Here is a 22,670-nt window from a genome sequence, read left to right on the forward strand (position 1 = left end):
CATTATTAAGCTAGTAATAACTGTTCAAGTTTCGAAAATAAATGTTTAATGGAATTTTTTGTATAAATTTTCAAAGCCGTTAAAATTAAAGATGAACCTGTTGCATCAGCGAGGATATCTAAAAAACACGATGACTGAGTGTGTTGATGACAAGTTTTCTTACTTATTTGATGACACTGAAAGAAAGTAGATTATTTAACGATTTACAATGAAAAGTAAAATTAAAGCAGAAATTACAGTTGCCTATTTTACACTTTGCTTTTAAAGCAAACAAAAAATGTAAAAAAAAGACACCAAAGAACCCGCAGCCCCTGAGGAACGAATTGAGTCCAAACAGAAAAATGATTCTTACGATCGAGCTTATGAGACGGTTAGCTGCCCGAGCAAATTTTGTCATTTTGTCTGAACCTTGTAGGGCCTTTTCAATACCAGCTTTCTAGAAATGTTAGAGGAGGAAAACAAATAACATAAAAAAGAATATTTTGTAAAGAGATCAAGAACACACAGGTACAAACGGAAATAATAAGTTAAAAGTAAAACAAAGAGAGTGAATGCACAAGGGTTAATTCCAGCATTGAAAGGTGGATAATAAATTCAGAGACAGGAACATAAAGGGTTAAGAGGGAAGAAGGAAAAAACAGAGCAAATTTCCCGATGGTGAGTGAGCACAACAACTGATGAAGGATGAGGAATGTTACCAGCATAGCTGGTTGTTAAATCAAAGCAGAAAGTACTTAGAAATTAATACTTTCATCCCATCTAATATTTGATAAAAACAAACAAAAACCTCCGATTGAAAAAGTAAGTAGGTATATATATATATAATGTCTATTTGATGGATTCAAACTAAATATAATTTTTTAACACATCAACTATTGAGTCGGTCGAAAAGACCAGTGACGATTGCATAATGTCAAATCTTGAAGCTCTTCACCAGACCAGCAATCACAAGGGACTTACATTAATAAATTGCCCAAGACGAGCATGACTGGGAACAGCAAATGCATATCAAAATTTCCTATTGGAGTTTTTCCGTTATTTTATTTGGAAGAATCTATTCCCATTTTCTCTTCATCTGCACTGAAAATGTTTGCTTTATTTATACTTCAAATACACTAAAGTATATTATTGTATTATTTTGCTTTTACGTTTCACAGGTTAAAGAAGCATCATTTTGGATGGATCCATCTAGAAAAGTTACTTCAAAAATTGTAGCAAAAATTGTGGTCTAAACAAGAGGGAGAGAATAAGACAGGTTCCTTCTATAATTATTATGAATGTTATTCTTTTGTCAAATTCTTGGAAGTACAGTAGAAACAGCATTCCAAAAAATGATAGATTTTGATGATCGATTTACTTAAAAACAGCAATCACACTAGTCATATCTGCCAGTGAGCCTAAAACTGTTTAAGCTGTAAAATGATCTCATTATACATTAAAATTTTGGTAAGACTCCACAATTAGAATTTGAGGTACATAATAGTAATTCCTAAGAACAAATATCGTAAAATATGTTGACAGGAAATGTGTTGAATCCTGCAAAGAAACTGCAAATGTGAGCTTTTTTCATGGAGGCTAAAAATGAAATAAGCCACGGGGATTTGTTAAGAAGAGATCCCAAAACTTAAATTCAACTTCAGAAACTTAAGAGTTGTGATGTGGTTAAAAGTGAGCAAGATTCACCCCTCCAGAACCTACATTTAAAGGTATGAATAAAATTCCACATTCAAGATAACTTTCAAAATGTTGTGTTTTTGAAATGCAGACTCCGTAGAATTAGAAACAAAAATTGGATAACTGATTTTTTAAAATCTTACATCAGATGTTGACAAATGAGGAATGTAATAAATATATTAGATGGTAGAAAAGGGAGTGATTGAAGTGATGGAATTACTCTGCGAGGATTTTTGAATGAAAAAAACTAAAACTTCAAAATGGTACTGATGCCATAATTTTTAGTCATGCTTCAGCTATGATGCTATAATTTTGAACTCACCTGTCTGATAAGTTGAATATGTTCCTCTCTTAATTTTGTGTAGACTTCTTTCAACTTGTTGAACTTTTCCTCCATAGTTTTTGCTCGTTCTGCAATGGTAATAGAATAAAGTTATTTTAAGACACAAAAACTACAACTGCAAGTAATGCAGGTTGTAAATAAACAATAAATCATCAAAGTTTCAAACCTTGGCCTTATCATTCTCTTTCTATGACTTGGTTTCCTACATTTTCTATTCTTTCTTTCTTTCCCTCCAAAGTCAATTGTCAGCAACGTTCATCTACCTCAGTGGAACAAATTTCTAAAGTTCTCAAACAGTGTGAGGTCAAATTTGTAAAGACTGCTATATAGTCTGTTAATGCCCTATAAATTGTTTGTGTAAATTTACAGTGATGTATACATAAAAGCCACTTTTAAGGCACTCTACGGTACCTAGCTACCCAAGTTCTTTATTCTTCCAAGGGTCTTCAGAGAATCGGCACTTCCTCATTTCTTGCAAAACCCTCTGTTGCCATCTTTTAGCAGGGCATCCCCTTTGTCTCCTCTTAGGAGGAACCTCATTGGGCTTTGCTGATCACCTCCAAAAGTCAGTTTCTCAGATTTGGATTTAATGAATTCCAAACCCCACATTCGGTACTCCTCTACCAACTTGCGCATCATGTACTTGGTATTATTTTTATTGTACACAATCACCACTTAGTCATCAGCAGAGCATAGAGTGAATGGAGTTTCAAAATCAACTAAGAGGACACCCATCCCAGCACATTTTATAATGATAGATTGATAGAAATTTACAATAATAATAATGATGATAAAGAAAAAAGTTTCAAGGAAAGAAATTTTTTGTGAATTTTTGCCTTGATCTTTAGGCCAAGTAAAATAGTCAGAGACAAAGTGGCTTTAGAAAAATCATTCATAAAAATACCATGGTAGTTTACATGCTAGTTTTCAAAATGTTTGCTGATCATCTTTTGGTATCATTCTCAAGCAATTTCTTTTTTAATTTTTTTTTTTAAAGCCTTGATGAAAAATTTGGCGTGAGAATCCTCTACCTAAATCAGAAACAAATCATCACTCTTCTAGATGCTTTACTGAGATCCACCAACATACAGCCGAACAGTACATGCCGAACAGATCCAGATCTGATCGAAGAAAATATTTTTGAGACTTCATTTTTGTATCATTTTTGCTGCATATAATAATAAAGAGACAAAAAGTAAAGCGACATACTTTCCACATCAGGGTATTTGGCGGCTGCTTCAGTCTGCAGTAACAAGTCTTCTTTCACAGCTTTTTCTTGACTGAGTTCACTTTCCTGTCAATTGAAATTTTGAGCAGGGAATTAGAAATACTGTTTTGTATTAAGATTTACGCAGGGATTTTGAGAAAATGTTTCACTGGAGATGCCAGAACTCAAAACGATGATTATTTTTTGTGTACTCCATTTCTTGCACAAAGAATGATGCACAAAGAAGTTGAAGCGGTAGTGGAAAAAAAAAAGGTTTGTAATGACAGGTGATAGACAAGCCCCTCTTCGTCATTCTAAACCTTTAACCACACCAAAATACAATGCAGCAATGGAGAACTTGCAAGGTGTTTGAGCTTCGATGAATTTCGTGTTTAAGTGGAAACTACTGAGAGAATTGAGTGTGAGGATACCTTAGGTTCATAAATTGAACAGATATTGGTGGAGACACAACAAAATGATTTAATCCGCTTAAATACATGTGTTTAAATGGGAAATGTCACCAGATGATGTCACTGGGCAGTGCATTTTCTCACTTTTAACCTAATTATATACTACTTCCTGTTTCAGAGAAAAATGACAACAAATACTGCAAAATCAGCTCTTTGATGAAGCAATAAAAAATTCACGTTCAAAGTCTCCATTCCTCTCAGTTCTTCCCTTATGAGAGACACATGCCTGGCCTTGGGATAATCTTAGTCTTGAAATTGATCTCAAAATGAGGATGTTGTTGCAAAAAAATCTGTCATGGTACTTTTAAACTTTTCCATGCCATACAGCTAAAATTTGATTCACATTAGCCTGTGTCACACTATCAAAGCTAGTCATCAAAATATCAAGGTCAGGTGTTGTGATTCCCTTATTCGATGACTTAGACCAATCATAACATTTGACCCTGACATTGTGATGGAGTATTTTGATAGTGTGACACAGGCTCATCTCCCTATTTCTCAGAGATCCAGGCTGATGAAACTGGAGTTCCTCCAAATTTTTCTCCAAGGAGTCTTTCCTGCATCATTTAGAATTAAAAACCTCTCATAGAATTTTAAGTGACCAAAGGGTGGAAATCTAATGCTTCTCAGGATTAGATAAGCCTTTCCTTAACACAAAAAATTTGGACTAAAATAGGCCACAAGCCAATTTAAGGCGGTATTTAATGCTCCTATTTAAAAAGATTGAGTAAAAACAATGCACACAACAAACATAGTGAGAGGTTTTAAACACCTGGGCAAAAATTAACAGACACTAAAGACACCAATTACATCTAAGGAGATTAAATATATGTACAGGAAATTTTTCTAGGAAATTTTGATTTGATGTTAGTTGTGAGCACTTACTCATATCTTGTTAGGAAATTAATTTCTCAGCTTTTCATGATGCACATTATTTTCTGCAAAACATTTGAACAAGATGTTTTATGAAGAAATATCTTGAATCGACACCTGTCTTAAGACCCAATATTTTAAGAATAATTGGACTACATTTTGCAATTTGGAACTATAAATTCTAGCCCGGTTTAAAAACAACGTATGTGCCATTAGTTTCCCGTGCACATAAGTGTTTTTCCAGAAGAGCCAGAATTTATAAGTCCAAATTGCAAAATGAAGTCCAATTGTCTCATCATTTTTTTCCTTTTCTTCTTTCCTTATTTGTCTTTTTCTTAGCACCAGCAATTAATAACTATCTACAGATAAGGTTAAATTACACACAATGTTAGGTATTGTTAGGTTGATGTAGTTTCAGGTGAGAGGTTTTTGAAGAAACTTACTTTGGTGGCTAGCTGCAATTCTAAGTCAGCGACATGTTCTCTTAGCTCAATTACTGTTTTTTGGAGATTAGCGATAGCTTCTCTTTGATCAGATATTTCTGCCTGTAATTGCTCTATTAGGTTATCCCTAGAAAAAGAAATAATTTTAAAACATACCAAACATAAATAAATGAATAGATAAATAAAAAGTAGTGAGTGGCCTATCAGAATTATTGGCTCCACAGTAACTATTGGCTGTATCACTCCAGAAAGTAAGTTTTAAGTACGTAAGGTAACAAGAGGGCAAATAATTTTTCACACTTCTCAGGTCTTCAACAGGCAACAGACAGTTGGAGTGAAGAAAGGGGGAGGGGCAGATTCTCCTGCGTATGAAATACGCTAATGCTGTTAAGCAAACGCAACATTATGCTGAATTACTAACACAGGACATCAGAACCTGACTCATGACCAACTTCATACCTCAGAATCAGCATTAGATAAGAGCACAACATTTTTACAAACATGGAAGTGATATTAGAGATCTTCAAGATGCCAGTGAAAATATTTTTCCAAACTGTGAGTTGGATACCTTTTTGCACTGGGATACTGATATCACTTTGAAATTATAAACCAGGATTGTACCAAAAATCACAGAAAATAGAAGTTACGGAAAAAGAGATGAATGTATCTGGGACAGTTAAAACAAAAATAAGGCATGAAAAATTCACCTTTGAACGAGAATATCTGGAGACATGGATCCATTGTTACTCGTACCACTGTCAGCAAAATCAACCAATTCTCCGACTTCAGAAGTTGGTGTGGGAGGGAGGACAACAACTGGACTTACATATGAGCGCAACTCAGCTTGAATCAACAGATTTGGCGCGGTCTGTGGAAACAATAAAACCATACTTCAGTATTGAAAATAGCTATTTTGTCGGAAATTTATGAATTGAAACAAAATGAGAATGATAAATTGAGCTTACACAGGGTGGTCCAGACTACCCATATCAGACCTCCTTCTCCGTGTTTTTAAGGTTGAACAAAGTTAATGAATATTGGGATGAAAAGGAAACTGACCCTAAGAAATCCAAATTTCTTCATCCTTAAGTGCCCTTGGTTCCCCTTGGAAGCTAGTAGGGGGATCCAGACTTTTAAAATCAGAGTTTCCTTTATAATTTTGAAATGATTTTAATAAAATCGGAACATACAGAAAATTTTAATGTGAATTGATTTAAAAAAATAAAAAATTGGCCCTTCCCTAGTATTGACCTCTGAATTTGGGGGACAGAACTTTTCTTGGTAAAATGCTAAGATACTAAATTGATGTAGACACCTTGAGTCAGGTGGTTCTTCCTGTTTTCAAGCGCCCAAATGAGGGAAAACTGCCCCTGGCGGTCTCGACTCACAATCCACCCTCAACACAAGTGGATTTACCACATAAACTAGAACACCCACTCCACTGCTGCTAGCAATGGGTTCTATTATAATATAATATATCCAATTCCTGGGAAGGAGAAGATATGGACGAAAAAAAGCCATACTTACATCTGGCAATAATGGAATCTGTATTAGAGTTTTGAAATATTGTAAAGTAGAGGCTGTTAGATAGAACTGTCGTAACTCATTGAATTGCTTTAAAAATCTTTGTCGATGGCCAGACAGCAAATCCGGTGGCAATGAGGCATGGAGTTTGAAGAGAATTTTCACACAGAAGTCATACAATTGTGAAGAATCTTGGATGCAAGGTATCAAGGGTGCTAAACGACACTGACCGGCACTTGTCATGGAATTGCTCCTTGATCTATCTAGAGAGCCAAATACTGGAGAACACAAAATAAAAGATAATATAATAAGCAAGAAATATGATAATTTCATAAATAAATGATCAACAGTCAAGGGGGGGAGATTTCTATAATCTATCATGAGCAGACAAAATTGGCACTGGATTAAGGATATGCTGCTCTGCTCGTACTGCTACAGTTTTCATACCCTACATTTGAGGAGCTTGGAAGACAAGGCGCGTAAGTGCAGTTTTAGAAATTCGAGACAAGAGATTAGAGCCTAGCCGCTTCAGCTGCATGCCATGGCTCATTATGCTTGAATTTCAACAGGTGAGATACACAAAAACGACTGGACCTCACTGAAAGTACAGTAGATAAAAACAGGAAGGAAAGACGAAGGGGAAACAGAAATCTGGACCATATTGTGTTTTTCCGTGTTGAAAAAGTAAGGGTGGAATGAAAATAAAATCGGGTACTCAGAAGGGTACTAAAAATTGAGTTGTCCTTCAGAAACTTTTTCGATATTATTTTAAACAAAATTGGAAACAACTGAGAAAAAATTACCTAATGATTGGTGCCTCATTTGCTCCGATATGCCAATCTAGACAAGAATCAGCTGTTTAGGACTTGATTTTAACTTGTGAAAAATGGGGCTACAACTGGTCGCAAGAAATTATGACTTTATGAGTATAAGAAAGCCTTTCATTTCAGATATTAGCATAATTGAGTGCTATGCCGGGCGATGCTGATACTTCAGCTGAGGAAAAAAGTTTAATCAGGAAGCATTTTGGTACAAAATGTGCTACATTTATGTAAAATGGCAAAATATGGGTTCAATTTTTGTAATAATTTGATGGATTTAGGAATTTCAAAATAAAATTTTGACTATGCATAAGTTGCATTCTAAATTTTGGGAAAGTTTCCAAGAGGATGGACAGAAAATTAAAGCCACAATCGTTTTCCAAGTATTTTAAACCGAGAAATGTAAAATATAAACTTACTTGCTCCTTGTAAGGCTAGAATTTCATCCATGTAGTCAAACATCTCAACAGAAATTTGAAAATAATTATTTATGTCATTATCACCAATCTTCTCAAGGTCTTCTGCGGAAACAATAAGGTTGCCAGGGAAAGCAGGGTTTCGTCGATGGAAGTCTAGTTTTGCCAAGAGAAGTTGACAATATTGTTGTATCAACTTCCCATACCCTTCTTTCAGGTGCCCCTGAAATAAATAATAAATCAAAAGTCAAACATTGTGTGGTCAATCGAAATAATTTTACTACATCAATAGAGAAAAACTCAGTAAAGGAGATAATGTTGGAAGACTTAAAATCCTCTCGCCTTAAAACTCTTTGCCACACACTTTAGTTGGCATCCCATAATTTTGTTTCCCCTCCTAATGACACAGATTTTTTGAGTATGTCCTTGTTTCTAGGGGTGATCAAAGATTCTGAATTAGTTCATGCTGGAAAAAGCGGAGGAATTTTGGGTTTAAAAATCAAGCATGCTTAAGAGCACCTCACCTAGAATTTGTTACTTTTTATCATTCAAAGCTCGCCCATAGGTAAATTATTTTTTAAAAAAATCAAAGGAACAGTTAGGCTGGTTACTTAACTCCTCGACCACTACAGCTAATAAGCCCAAATACAAGCTATTATACTCAGTGTTAGAGTGTAAATAGTGTATTTCCTTCGGAAAATACACTAAAAGTTCATTTGTGCATTGTGGTGGAAGAAGAAAAAAGTGGAAAGTTTTTTTTGGGCACATCCAATTTTATTTTTGTCTACTCCTGTTTCAGCCAGTAGAATAGTTCCTAAAAATCACTACTTAAACATTGAATGGTATTACTTCTTCCTTCTTCTAGAAAAACTCTGCCTCTTCCCTAAGCTGCAGGGTTTGTTTCCCCAGCAAAAGCCTACATAATCCACTTGATGAGCTACAGCTACAGGCATCATCCTACAGCGCAGTTTCCTCTCCAGGCACAATCCTGTGATGCAGTGTCATGATGTGGTTGCAGGATGATTAAGTTATTTTTTGCAGGATGGTTAAATTGAGCTAAGTCTCCAAACCTTTCGAATAATTAAAATTTTAGTTTGACAAAATTCCTTACCCATAATTTTCCGAGATCAGCAATTTCACCAGTGTGTTTCAAGGACTGTGCAATAACTTGGGGATGTCCCTCTCTCAGTACTTTGTGCAGCATGTGACAAAATTTCCAGGCCACAATTCGATTTTCTTGTAATGGCAGACGTGATACACAGTTCCAGAACACCTCACCATTTCGTTCTCGGAAGGTTCCCAGAATTGCACCTTAGAGAATGTTCAGGAAAAATGACACTTCCAAGAGAAATTGACAGGCTACAATAAATATATAATAGATTCAGTACTTAATGACCTATGATGGCATGCTTTTATCAAGGATTCTTTATGACACACTGTGCCCTCTTGGCTCCTAACAACAGCAGGAAATAAATAAATACGGAAGCAAGAAAGAACGTAATAGTTTTTTCTGACATTTCATCAGATTTCATCCCTGAAGTTGAATAAAAAAGGGATGCAAAGAATCAAAATTAAAGAAAAATATTGTTGGGGCATTCTGGAATCTCCTCTTCTCTTAAGCAGGGTGGAAGGGAGACCACACAGCTTGCCCAATCACCAAATCCACCACATGCCACTGCAGATAATGAACATTTTCATAAAATTATTACACTAATGTAACATCAAGATTGACTTGGACATAAAAGATTTGCCCAGAAATCTGCTTGTAACATACACACATAATTGGATTCCATAAGGAAAGGACTTTTCTTTGCTTTTTTTTTCTTCATGGAAAAACTCACTGACAATCATGAACCTTTACCTCCTTTGATTCAACATGTTTGCTTTGCCTACTCATGATAGACTTATGATGTAAAATCAATACAAAAACAAGTGAATATTGCTAAAACAAAGTTCACCCTGGATTGTGAACCATTATAAATAAAGAGTAGACCAAAAAGGATACTCCTGACATGTTTTTCTTTTACAGGATTTTCCACAGAGTTAACAGCTTTGCTTATGCTCACAGCCTGGAAAATAAAGCATGAAAAATTCGGTTATTTGATAATTAGATTTTACAATGGAGATTAGAACTAACTCACCCACCTGACTTTATCACTTAAGATACTTGAGTGTTTCATTAATTAAAAAAAAAAAATTATACATTGACTAGGTATGGAGAAAATTAGTATTTTGTCACCCTATCAGTATGGTAGTGAAAAAACACATTTACGCCAAAGTCCATCACCTACCAAATTATCTATCAAATGATTTAGTCAGTGATTGAATAGAATAGGAGCGATTCAAGTAGGCTTAGATCAAACAGCGCTCAAGCATCCCAACTACGTCATTATTATTGACTCCTATGCTTATAGGGCAACACCAAATGAAAAAATCAGATTCACACACCCAACAATTCAGTTATGCGCAACCATGCAATGCTGCGCGATGAAGTACCATCTCTTGTACTGACCTGATGATTCTTAACATACACGACGAAGAGAATGTTTATTCTAACCTGTAAAGGTAAATTAATCTGCTTGATTTCTCATCAGTTCATGACTTAATTAGTGATTGACACAAATCCAGTAATTCAATTAAAGAAGTGTAATTCGATTGAGGCTATGATTTCATCCTGCTTTAGTCGGAATTTACTGCAGCTGATCAACTGAGGAACAGCGCCACTTTCTACTGAAATCGTTCCTGTCCTCTGAGTAAATGAATCTCCCAGTTTTTGTGGATTATCTGGTTGAGGCTCATAGCACATAAAATCACATACGGACAAAAGAGAAACATTTCAGCACTTTCCTTGTAATATAAGTAATAGATGTAACAACTAAAACTGGAAATGAGTAATTTGTGGGACTATTATGAGAAAGTTTTAGGTAAAGTGTGTCAAAACACTGGCATCAACGTTCGTTTACATAGAAGTTAAGATCAGAGCCGATCAGTTGATCCAAGGAAGTGTTCATTAAAAAATCCAAGAAAGTTAGTCTCACCTGAAATTTTTCGAAATTTTCTCGTTCAAGCTCCAGACTTGTTTTCCTTGGTTGTAAGACTCGAGTTAATGATAAGGAAGACATGGTGTTTCAAGAGTCACTTAACACTACAAATTCACTACAAATTTAATGAAAACACGGCATTTCTCTTTCGAAAACAACATGAAGTATGTAATTAAACTGTTGGTAGACCAACTGACAGTAAATTTAAATTAGATGGCACTAAAGTGACTCAAGAGAGTGAAACTGAACAACACAAAATAAATAATAATGAATGAATCATCTCACCTGCCAATTTGGACAGGGCAGGTAGTGGGTTACAAAACATAAAATGTCGAAAGGAATGAGACACGTGCTGCTCTCTTCCGGATTGATAATGAAAAAAAGATAAGGATTTTATTTTGAGGTTATGTTTTGATAAATTTTTTTATTTCGCTGATATCGCCCACGTCCACGTGGGGTAAATGTCGATCATCGAATTTTAAAGTTCAATTTGTTAAGTGTAGTCAGAGTGTAGTGGATGTGATTAATTCATGTTTGGATTCATGATCGTGACTTAGTTTTGAGTTGTCATTCGTTGAGAGAAAATGAGAAATCTTACCATTCTGAAGAACTTGTGTTTCCGTGTAAATGAGCTGGCAGATTGTGAACACATTGCAACAGGGATAAATGATGCAAACCTACGCTTCAACTCTTCTCCTCTTGTTTACTTTTATAAAAGTGGAACAATTTACTCCTACGATCCAACATCGGAAGAAAAATCTACAATCCTTGATCTAAAAACTTACTATGGAATCACTGACCCGCCAAAACTTGTCGCCCTAGACTTCCATCAAATTTCACAAAGTATCATCGTAATTGTGTCTAGTGGTGATGTTCTAAGTATTCCTGTTGTTGAAGTTAGCTCGTTCACTGCAGAATGTGTTGGAACCGTAGAATCTGGCATCAAAGCCATGTCATGGAGCCCGGATGAGGGAATAGTAGCATTAATCACTAATGAAGAAAAACTTATTCTTATGTCTTCCTTGTTTGATTTGATCGCTGAAGTTGATCTACTGAATTCAGCAACAACAAATGAATTTATTTCTGTTGGTTGGGGGAAGAAAGAGACTCAGTTTCATGGGTCTGAAGGAAAACAAGCTGCCAAACAAAAAGTGGATATTTTGTCAGCAGATCCGGCGGAGGATGACAAAATGATCCGTATTACTTGGAAAGGAGATTGTTCAGAGTTTGCAGTTAGCTATTTTTGCCCGTTCAACAACATTCGCTGTATCAAAGTATTCAACAATGAAGGGGCTTTGAAATCTGTCGGTGAACCTGTTGGGGGTAAGTCATGTGATGGCCCTGTTCATCTGACGACAATATAGTGTCAAAATGGGTGGAACAAAACATTTTTTCTGCAGGTGCTCAGAATGGCAACATACTCTCTAAATAAGGCCTCAGTTCCTTTGTTTTTAACATTTTTTGGAAGGAAACAAGACTCCTACTGTACTCAATCACCAGAATCATTGTAAAAACTTCCATAATTTGAAACGTAAGACAGAATTATGAAACGATGAGTCTGAATTGATGCATTACTTGGATTACTTGGTGTTGTGTCGTATTGTTTCCAGTTTATACCTTTTCACGAAAGAACAAAAAATTTTAAAAGCATTGTTGTATGTTTAAGTTATTCTTAAAATATTTGCCATGGGATCATTAGGGAAACCAGCAAAATTAAAAAAGTTTTTCTGATTACCTCACTACAGCATATGTACCATATCGCCTGTGAAACTTTCCAAACCGCATATTTTCTTTTTCAACATTTTAAAATTTCCTCTCCTACTTTCCTGTCTTGAAGGAGAGCAAATCAACATCATTCCTTGAAATTTTCACAGAATTTTCTTTGCACAGAAAAGAAAAATCACAGCAGTTTCTTAAGCAATAATGTCGAATAGTTTTCTATTTAACAAAAAAAGTATGACTGGAAGTCTGTAACATTGTAAACGGAGGTACGCATCTGTGCAATTTGACCATCGATTTGTTGCTTTGGCATGATTCAACAAAAAATATAATTTTATTATCTCTTTAAAGTATGACTTAAACCTCACCATTTTTGAGCCAATTCATAGCATAAATGTCTGTGCCTACTCACTTACTTCGTCAAACTATTTTTAAGATGCTAAACATACGAACACCTTTTTCTTTCTCTACTAAATCAGATAGGCACATTACCAAATTTTACTTAAAGTCTTTTTAAGGCTATTTACATGTTTTGTATATTTTTTGCATTGTTGGTTACACATGTTTTTTCATTTTGTAGGGTTGGAAGAATCATTGGCTTGGCGCCCATCTGGTAATTTGATTGCTTCAACTTGTTTACTTCCCAATAAACACATCGTTGCCTTTTTTGAGAAAAATGGACTCAGACACGGAGAATTCAATTTACCCGAAAATATCAAGGTGCTGACTGGTATTAAGTATACATTAGTTTGAAATCATTTTATTAACTTCTTTGACCATAAATTTTAAAGAAACAAGAAACTATAAAACCAAGAAAATGCCAAAGGAAAATTTTATTCTAAAATGTCTAGGAATTCCCTTACTGAGATGGACGCTGTTTCCTCTTGCTGGATTTTTTACCATCTTACTACTTATTTTGCAGCCATAAAAACAGCAAAGATTTTGAGAAATCCTATCTTTGAGAAGAAAAAGAAACTTAACAAAGATCTGTGAGGTTAGTTTAAAAATTAATGGATCTCCGGACAGAGTACAAAATCAAACACCATAATACATATTTTCTTAAGTTGCCATGGTCAGATAATACTGGGAAATGTGAGGGAATTCTATATAGTCAGAGGAAATGACGATAGCCTCAGAAAAATTTCAAGTCACCTTTATTTGCTCTCTAGAATGGGTTTGACGTTCCGTACAACAGATTTTGTGTGAAAACTATTTCAAATTATGTCTTTTCAAGCGTCCGGCTAACCTTCAACTGTCAGGGAATTTTATCAAAATTTGACAGGGAATTGTCACAGAATTTTTTTCTCTAAATTAAGTGGCAAACCTGGTTTTCTCTCTGAAATTTTATGTAGAATACGATGAATGTATGTATTGAAACTTCTCATATGTACTGAACTCATATGTGAAAAAATTTGTCTTGTCAATCAACACTTCCTGCTCACAAGAAACGGAAATCCACTCAACTCAATTTAAGTATTAGACTAACTACACCAAAATTTTTGATGGAAGAATTTTCGCTTTTTTTTTTTTTTTTCCTTGACAGGATTAAATATCCCTTGTATCAGAGGAGGAAGGAAATTTGTGAAACCATGCTCCGGTTATTTACTAAACATGTAGGTTTTGTTATAAAAGGCTGATTTTACCCATATTAATAATGGTTTTTTGGCAAACAGGAATATTGAATTTATCATTTACAATGTAAATCACGAACATTAATTGTTCACACATTGATTGTTCACTGATGAATCAATTTTTAAGTTTATAATATGTTCATCGTGTTCTACATGAAATTTTAAGCCTTTTAGATGCCCATGTCTTATTTTGTCTTGTGGTCCATTGTAGAAAGTAATTATTTTTTTATGCCTATCAGGATGACAATAGTTGAAAAAGTGTGAGAATTTCTGTCATTTTGGTCAAGGAGTACTTGAAAAAGTAGGGTAATTTTTTCCTGTAGTCTGTTTGTACTTTGTTGACAGGACGATAGTGAATTTGCCTCTGGCATACCTGTTGCCAACTTGGGTATTTTTTTGCACAGATTTTCCCTATTGTCAAAGACCACTCTTCTGCTGTTCCAGTTTTCAGCTATCAGTAATCATCTTCAATTTACCTTTGGTAGCTGCTCCTTTGTCAGTTATAAAGCAGAACGTCTGAAATATCTAGTACCTAGGTGTAAACAATTTTCATTTGTGAAGTACACTTTTCAGTAGATTTGGAGAGATAGATATGAGATGCAATGTAATTTTTTGAAAATAGGTCTGAATCAATGTTCCAGGTGAAAAATCTATTTTGGAATGCCGACTCAAACATCCTGAGTGCTCTCTGTCATGACACAGTTTCCAACAAAGATTGTGTTCTCTTATGGTCTGTCGGAAACTACCATTGGTACTTAAAACAGAAACTAAGTTTTGATTCGAACATATCCTGGTTGAAGTGGGATGCACAAAATAGCTATCGAATGTATACTTTACTCACTGATGGAACTTTCATCATGTATGATTGGATGTTTCGTGTTGACCAATCTGATAATTCTTGCACTGATTCAGAAGCTTTTGTTTGTGTCATTGATGGCAGTAAGTATTTTTTATTTATACTACGATACATATACATACTTTAAAATGTATAAATTATTCAAAAATGTTGTTGATTTTAACTTATTATGATTCTATTTATGGTTTTTCATGATTAAAATGCGTAACTCATTTGTACGCTTGTTCATTAGCTCCCATAAGAATAAAAGAGTATAATAGTATTTCTTCTGTACAACATATCTTAAAAACAATATCTTTCTCTTTATACCATGACTGTATTTGGAATTTTTGACCGTCCAGAGGATCTCAATCTACAAAAACTCTAATTTGAGTCATTGCTACTAAAGCGTAGAAGAATGCTCTGTAAAAATTGTGAGATAAGAAAAATCTCAAAATATGAACAATATCGGAGTCATGGTGTTTTTGGAGTTTGCTGTTCAAAAAATTAGTTTTGACATGAAACTACTTAAAATACTAATCTGCCATATTAAGGGTATGAAATTGTTGGCTTCTAGTGTAAGCTACATGCTGTCTATTGGCAAAAAAATGGCGGAAACAGTTCTTAATTTAATCTTTATGACATTCTAGAGTTTTCATTCTAAATCTCAAAATCCGATTATTTAACCTAACTGAACAAAAAAAAAAAAAACAAAAACAAAAAAAAAAAAAACCCCTGAAAATTGTTCCTTTATGATCTAATAATAAGGCCAAAACGTGTGGTCAGTCACATTTACACAAATGAAACAAAAAAGTCAAGACTTAGGAAGCAATTTTCTCCAAGGAAATTTTTGAGTTAAGGGTTTTCTCATTTCTATCCAGCAGTAGGCATTTGAATTCTTTGTTTTGCTTCTCTTCCAGCCAATCTTCTATTAACGCCTTTCAAGAAGTGTGTCATTCCCCCACCAATGTGCAAGCAGACGCTCAGTATTCCCACCTTTATCAACAGCATGTCTTTTTTGAAAAACTCCAGGTAATATTTTTTTGCATATTGTACTCATGTGGGACTTTTTTCTTCCCTCGTTTTGATGGGTAGAGAATTTAGGCTCAAGTTTGAGATCAAAGAATCGACCATCCAAGAAATCACTAAATGTAATGGCCTAAACTTTCGATTTCTTGTAGTCTGTTTGACGGAAGGTATTGAAAGTTGAAGTTAAAAATGTAGGTTGTGGATTGAACCTAATGCAGTATGAAAATTCGTGATTCAATGTTAGTTGAAATGCAGTATGTGTAGCGATTGTTTAGCAGTCAAAAGTAGCTAATACAGGAACAGCCCAAAATTTTAGGATAAATTACACGCAGGAATAGCCCCATTAATCATTTAAACAAAACATTTTACTCTCCTTTTGAAGCCCATAATAAACGGATACTATTTACATTGGCTAAATGGGCTGTTTTTGTCTCATGGCAACTCTTACATCAGGAAAAGCAGGAAAAGTTCCTAGTTATGCTCCAGTTGTGTTTTTATGTAATTTTGACTGCCAAATCCCAAAATGAGATCTGTGTTCTCCCAGCCTGGCCATGTGCCAGTCTCTTGCAAACTCACATTTTCTCCTATTTTTTGGATGAACTCCCATTTTCTGGAACTCCTTGTGTGACAGGAATAAACCAATAGCATTTTTGGATTCAACTTTGAAAAACCCAGTCAGACTCCTCATTCTTGACTCATGCCTCCTACTGGCTGCAGATATGAGTTTTCCTGGAAGCCTCTGAAGTTTCTCTGAAGTTAATATTTAAGCACTATTGAAATAAAGTTACCAAAGGCTCTAACTGGGTAATTATTAGTGCAAAGTAAAATCAAAAAAGAGAAAAAAAAACTCAGTAATGAGAAATTTAAACACATTAAAGTTAGGATACCTACGCATAGAATACACAAAGATAACTATACTTACATGTGCAGCAGGTGTAAGTGCTTAACGAGTTAACTTTCAAAGTGGAACTAGGTACTGTGGAACAGATATATTGACTCAGTTTTATACCTATCTATCTCGTGCATAATTTTTTTAATATTTTTCTCTTTTCTATTTCACAGCAATGCAGACAATGTAAATGATTTTTGTATCTTCGGTTCTGATAAAGGCTACTTGTGTCGATACAATATCAGCAACTCTCAACACATGTTGGCAGGTAAAGGCAATTTTTTTTTTTACATGCTACAGAACCCCATTTGCTATTTATATAAGACCAACAAAATAAATGAAGAAACCAGATGTGCTGAGTTTATATCAAATCTAAAGGTTTAAGGCCGATTTTTCTCAAAACCTCAGCCGATTGACTCGCGTGTTTTCATATGAAATCTTTTTTTTGATCTGCGCTAGATCTAACTATTTTTTAAACTAGTCATTGCTGTGACAACATGTGGCGCAAACTCCCTAAACTGCTCCCAAAGTGTTGGTGAGAAATATTTTGAGTCACAGCTCGGTGCTAGACTGGTCTGTCGGTTTGGTAAGTGTTGTACCTGCATACTATTTTATATTTCTTTGCTCTTCTTGTCTGATGATGGGTAAGGATAACAACAAAATTCTTCAAAAGCAAAGAAGAGGCCCTAGCAGTAGGGGTCATAAAACTCTTGATGCTGTTTAACACTCAACTCAAAGATATTAAGAATCGGATGAAATGAGATGACCTCTGGAAAAAAGAGAGGAGAGAATCCTCAAGAAAATTATGAATAACTGCCAAAATGGCCCATTAAAACTTTTTTCTGGCCATATATCTCATCAAAGGGATTCAATAAGGGACTAAAATCAATGCTATGCAGCAATTTCCATTGGATGGAGGTCCTAGGTCATTGTGGTTTCAAGCATTACGTATGTTTTCATAGAGATGTTCCATCAATGTGTTTACCTATATTAGCTCAAAGCAAAAGGAAGCACAAAATACAAAATTATCACTCCAGTCAACAACTTTTTGACATAAATTTGTTAATCTAAGCAGGACTTATTTTTCTGATCGGCAAAGTCCACTAACCGTAGGAACAAATGCCGAAGAAAATTATTTGGTTCTGTACCTTAACATGTTCAGCTGTGCTATTTGTTTTCTTGGCATGAAGGTGAAAAGGTAGTCAAATTTTGTGTCAGTCCCATGTGACAGAGTTTATAAAACAAAAGCTTCAAACATAAATCAATAATCTCAGCTGGACACATCTGAGTGAATCAAGATTTATGAACTGTTTTTAAAATAGCTTATTTGGCAGGATCTCAAGTTAAATCTGTGCTGCTTAAGAATTTTTTGATTTCTTTCAGAATCTTTTGAATATCCAGACAACAATGAGTTGTGTCTCCATCATTGGCTTTGGACCTCTGCAAGTCAGTTTTGCTGTATTGGGTCCAATAGTAAGTTGGAGAATACCCTTTATGTCATGGACTTGAAGTTTGAAAAATTGGAAGTCAGGTAAATCTTTTATAACTGGGACATTTTATTGAAAATTTTATTGTCACTCTGCAGCCCAGCAGTTTAATCTGCTACCTCCTAACTTTCAGACTATTCTACACAAGCTTTAATATCAAGAAGTTTGAACTTACTGTGAAATCTGGCCAAAACGAATTATGGATAGGATGAAATGTTGCTGAAGATGAAATTTTTCTTTAATTCTTAGACTCTGCCATAAAGGGCAATGTAAAAACTATGTTTTAAGGGAATCAATGATTTTTTCTGAGGAAAAGCTAATTATGTTAGAGAAAATTTTCCTAAAAACTTGATGAAATTTTGATTTGTTGCAAGAAAAAATGAGTAATTTAAAAAAAACAAAAATTAATCAAAAACGTATGCCTTTTGAAACTTCAAAAAGCGTCATCCCGACGTATCAAGTAATGTAAGATAATTTCTCTAGAAACAGATTTCAAGTATCAACCTAAATTGCTGGTATCATAAAACTTGGTAGTGGAACATATTCAATGAAACATCAATACGTAACTATTTTATTTTTAGCTCATCAGTCAAATATCAATATTCAGCAAATCCATAGCAAATTCAAGCAGTGTATCCGTGACCAGCACTGAATCACTGAACATGCCTACCTAAATAAATATCTCTGTAAACATTTTCTATTACTCTTACTTCATCCTTTATGTTCACTGTCCTTACAGGCACTCAATAGTTTTGGAAAGTGCTGTGTTCACGCTAACCAAGGTGATGAATGATCTAATTATACAGTTAGATGATGGGAAACTTCTCCTTTTTTGTATGAGTACTCAGACCTTCAAGCCTTTCTCCTCTGAAACACTTCCTGAGCCATGCAGCCATGTAATATTTGACACAAACCTGTTTGCTCTGAGTCTAACGCATCGACTGTATATGTATGACCAGCTGGTAGCGACTGGTGTAACCTCTTTGCATTACCAGAGACCATTTCTCATTGCAACAACTACAAAACATCGTCTTTTGATCTGCGAAAGTCAATCAAATAAAGTTGTGAGTACATCACCTCTGATTCTACTTTCTTCTTTCTTTAATTTCAAGCATTGAAAGTGGCTAAATTCCTGTTTTCATTTGTTCCTGGATCTGCCTCAAGTACATCATAGTTACTTTGCAAACTTCAAAACTCTGTAGTTAATGAAAACTTTCTAGTATGAAGTCGCAGTCTTTTCAAAAATTTGTTTGAGAAGTAAGTGCTTAGTTGAGGGCACATTCTTTTGATATTTTTTCAGTTTCATTCCTTTAATTTCTAATTAGGTTCAATTTTACACAACTTCAAAAAAGGAACCTCCTTTTTTTTCACTTGAAAGAAAAAACTTAATTGATCATGTTATCTGAAATTTCTGACATATTACCCTTCCCCATTAGGAAGTGCTATTTGTAATAATATGTAACATTCTCATCAGAAAAACATGGCAAACGCTAGCTGTAATCATGCATTTTAGAAAACAAACTAATCGAAAAGATAATTCGCAGTAAGTATCAAACCATTTGAACCAATGTAAGAGTTGTTAAATGAGTTGTTTTTTGCATATGGATGCTATTTCCAACACTGACACATGATGTCTTTTAACTTTGTTTCAGTGCGAGGAGGTGTCATTGCGAAATACTGAAAGAGGAGCTTTGATAGTGACAACAACAGGACTGTCGGTCATCCTCCAAATCCCCAGAGGGAATTTAGAAACTGTGCAGCCCCGTGCGATGACCGTACTCAATGCCGGAAAATTACTCGACAGCAAAAATTATCTAGCAGCTATGTCCTTACTGCGGAAACAACGAATTGATCTGAACCTTATTGTTGATCACAATCCTCATGTGTTCCTGCAAGACATTCCTACTTTTCTGCAACAGATTGAAGATATTGCATGGATTAGTTTATTCATAAGTGAGCTCCATAATGAAGACACAACACAGGGAATTTATGCAGCGTATTATCGGAGGCCCACCAATTCAGTTTTATCTTTAAGCAACAAGGTTGACACTGTTTGTAAAGCAATGTGCAAAGAAATGACTGCTAGAAGTATTGATACCTATTGTCACCCAATCTTAGGAACCTATGTAAAAACAGGCCAAATGGAAGAGGCACTGAAAATAGCCCAGACTGACAAAGCATTGAAACATTTACTTTTCCTTGTAGACATTGATACTTTGTATGAAACTGCCCTGGCAATTTATGATTTGGAGGTAGCTTTGAAAATAGCTAGCAAATCGCAGAAAGATCCAAAGGAATATGTCCCTTTTCTCAATTTGTTAAAGAGTATGGAACCAAATTATCGAAAGTTTACAATTGACAAGCAGGCAAGGAAATATGCATCTGCAATCAAGCACTTATCTGCATGTGAGAACAAGTTTGAAGAGCTTGAAACATTCATGGTCGAATTTTCTCTATATTCAACCGCAATTACATTATTCCCTGCTGAAGACCCAAGGTACAAAAAAGTTGCTCGAAAATATGGGGAGTATTTGCTCAGCAAAAGACTTTATGAGGAGGCAGCATTCATGTTCGAGGAAAGCGACTCATTATCAGATGCTGTTTCTGCTTTTAGTAAAGCTGGACTGTGGAGAGAGTGTATCACTTTAACAGGACGCCTCAATTATAGTGAGACTGAGCTGAACACATTGCTCTCTGCTACCATTAAGACTTTGAGATCCATGGGTAACTACTCTGATGCAGGTTACATCAGTTTGCACCACCTGCACGATGCTCATCAGAGTGTGGATATTTATCTGGAAGGTCTCTTGTTCTCGGATGCAGTTTATGTTGCTGAATCTCATGCACCAGAATTAATCAGTAAAATTGTTGAACCTAGCATCTTACAGTACTCAACGGCCATGCTAGAAGTTATTCATCAATTTAAAGAAAAATTCAATAGGTATATAATGCGCTTGAAGCAAGTTCGAGTCAATAAAGTAAATGCTGCTAATCATGATCCGGACTTTCTTAGTGATATTCAGTCTGAAACAAGTAGTGTGTCATCCTTTAATACTTCGAATGCATCGAGTAGGTCATCACGGACAAGTTGTCGCAGTGCACGTAAGCAGCAGCGTAAGCTTTGGAGTCTGAAAGAAGGGAACCCTCGAGAGGAAATTTCATTAGTCCAAGCGTTATCTGAGATAATTAAGGCAGCCTATAACATGACAAAGGAAGTGCACAAGGTCCAAAGATTTTTATTGAGATCAAAGGAAGGTAGCAAAGCAAAACTCCTACAACATAGCCTTGCTGAACTTTTGAGCCTTATCAAGGACAATCAATCTGTAATATGGCCTGCAAATGACGAGGATGGCGAATTGGTCTCGGTCGAAGACGCCATGTTGAAACATCCACCAGCTATTCAACTTGAAAAGCACTGGGAATGGTCGATTTTTAATTGAGTTTTTGCTGTGAATATTTTGTCGCAATTAAGTCGGTACCTTTTTATTTATAATGTACATACATTTCAAAATGTAAATACTTCTCTTCGATGTGTTAATGTTGTAAATAAAGTAGTCTTTAGGAAGCTTTAGTCTAGAGTGACTTAATGATAGATGATATGAAGAATTAATGATACAGAATTAGATCCTTGCCACGTAATGTGGTGACTGATGGACAGATTCAAGAAATCAGCCAGATTCAATGCGAAAAGGGCTGAAAAGCAACAGATTTTCAAGTGTCTCAGGCTGATTGCAAACCCAGTCGCTACATTATTAGATTTTGTTTTTTGACTGGTATTTTTTTCTTTTGCGTCAAGGACTATTTTGCAGTACCTACCAAGGAAAAATGCTGTACAATCAATGAGATTCAATCTGAGAAAATTACATTTATAGTCTTGCATATCTCTAATAAGGATTTGCAAATTCTAAGTTTTTGTTTCAATTATTACAATGCTATTTTTCTATAAGAAGTAAGTGCTATTTTTTCTCGAAAATTGTTAATTTTTTGTGTTAAAAGAATGTATTAAATCAAGCTTTTCGGCCTGAATGAAGTAATTAATTCTTTCCTGTCAAGTTAAAAACTTGGATTGCAGTGCTCCTTTAAGGCGCCGTAATGTGGTAATGTGTGGTGCCGTCTTTCCATGTCCAGATCAATTCTTGAACCTTTTCATTTAATTACAAAACTAATTTTGAGATTACATGATAGGTGCAGAATAATTCTGTAATTCGAACTAAAATTCAAGGCCATGAAAAGGACTTGCCAGGTGACTCTAAAGTAAAGAATTTGAG

General features: G+C 35.1%; 2 protein-coding genes across 2 annotated transcripts in view; one reads left to right on the top strand and one right to left on the bottom strand.

Annotated features, from left to right (window-relative positions):
- Window positions 1-11,119, bottom strand: part of Hip1 (Huntingtin interacting protein 1) — a 23,950-nt gene extending 12,831 nt beyond the window's left edge. Inside the window, exons 1-9 of the mRNA XM_019049227.2 lie at window positions 10,810-11,119; window positions 9,777-9,840; window positions 8,883-9,082; window positions 7,775-7,994; window positions 6,538-6,812; window positions 5,718-5,878; window positions 5,011-5,137; window positions 3,227-3,311; window positions 1,997-2,085 (exon numbers count right to left, since the gene is read on the bottom strand). Coding sequence (XP_018904772.1) covers window positions 1,997-2,085; window positions 3,227-3,311; window positions 5,011-5,137; window positions 5,718-5,878; window positions 6,538-6,812; window positions 7,775-7,994; window positions 8,883-9,082; window positions 9,777-9,840; window positions 10,810-10,893 — 1,305 coding nt within the window. The 5' untranslated portion in view covers window positions 10,894-11,119. The remainder of the gene's footprint in view (window positions 1-1,996; window positions 2,086-3,226; window positions 3,312-5,010; window positions 5,138-5,717; window positions 5,879-6,537; window positions 6,813-7,774; window positions 7,995-8,882; window positions 9,083-9,776; window positions 9,841-10,809) is intronic.
- Window positions 11,120-11,229: 110 nt separating this feature from the next.
- Window positions 11,230-22,428, top strand: Elp1 (elongator complex protein 1). The gene is made up of 8 exons (XM_019049310.2): window positions 11,230-12,135; window positions 13,112-13,251; window positions 14,804-15,101; window positions 15,918-16,029; window positions 17,089-17,183; window positions 18,299-18,446; window positions 19,142-19,466; window positions 20,055-22,428. The coding sequence occupies exons 1-8, from the start codon at window positions 11,397-11,399 to the stop codon at window positions 21,840-21,842; spliced, it is 3,645 nt and encodes a 1,214-aa protein (XP_018904855.2). The 5' UTR covers window positions 11,230-11,396; the 3' UTR covers window positions 21,843-22,428.
- The last annotated feature ends 242 nt before the right edge of the window (window positions 22,429-22,670 follow it).

This window comes from Bemisia tabaci, chromosome 1, assembly GCF_918797505.1.
Source record: "Bemisia tabaci chromosome 1, PGI_BMITA_v3".
In the NCBI taxonomy this organism is placed as follows: domain Eukaryota; kingdom Metazoa; phylum Arthropoda; class Insecta; order Hemiptera; family Aleyrodidae; genus Bemisia; species Bemisia tabaci.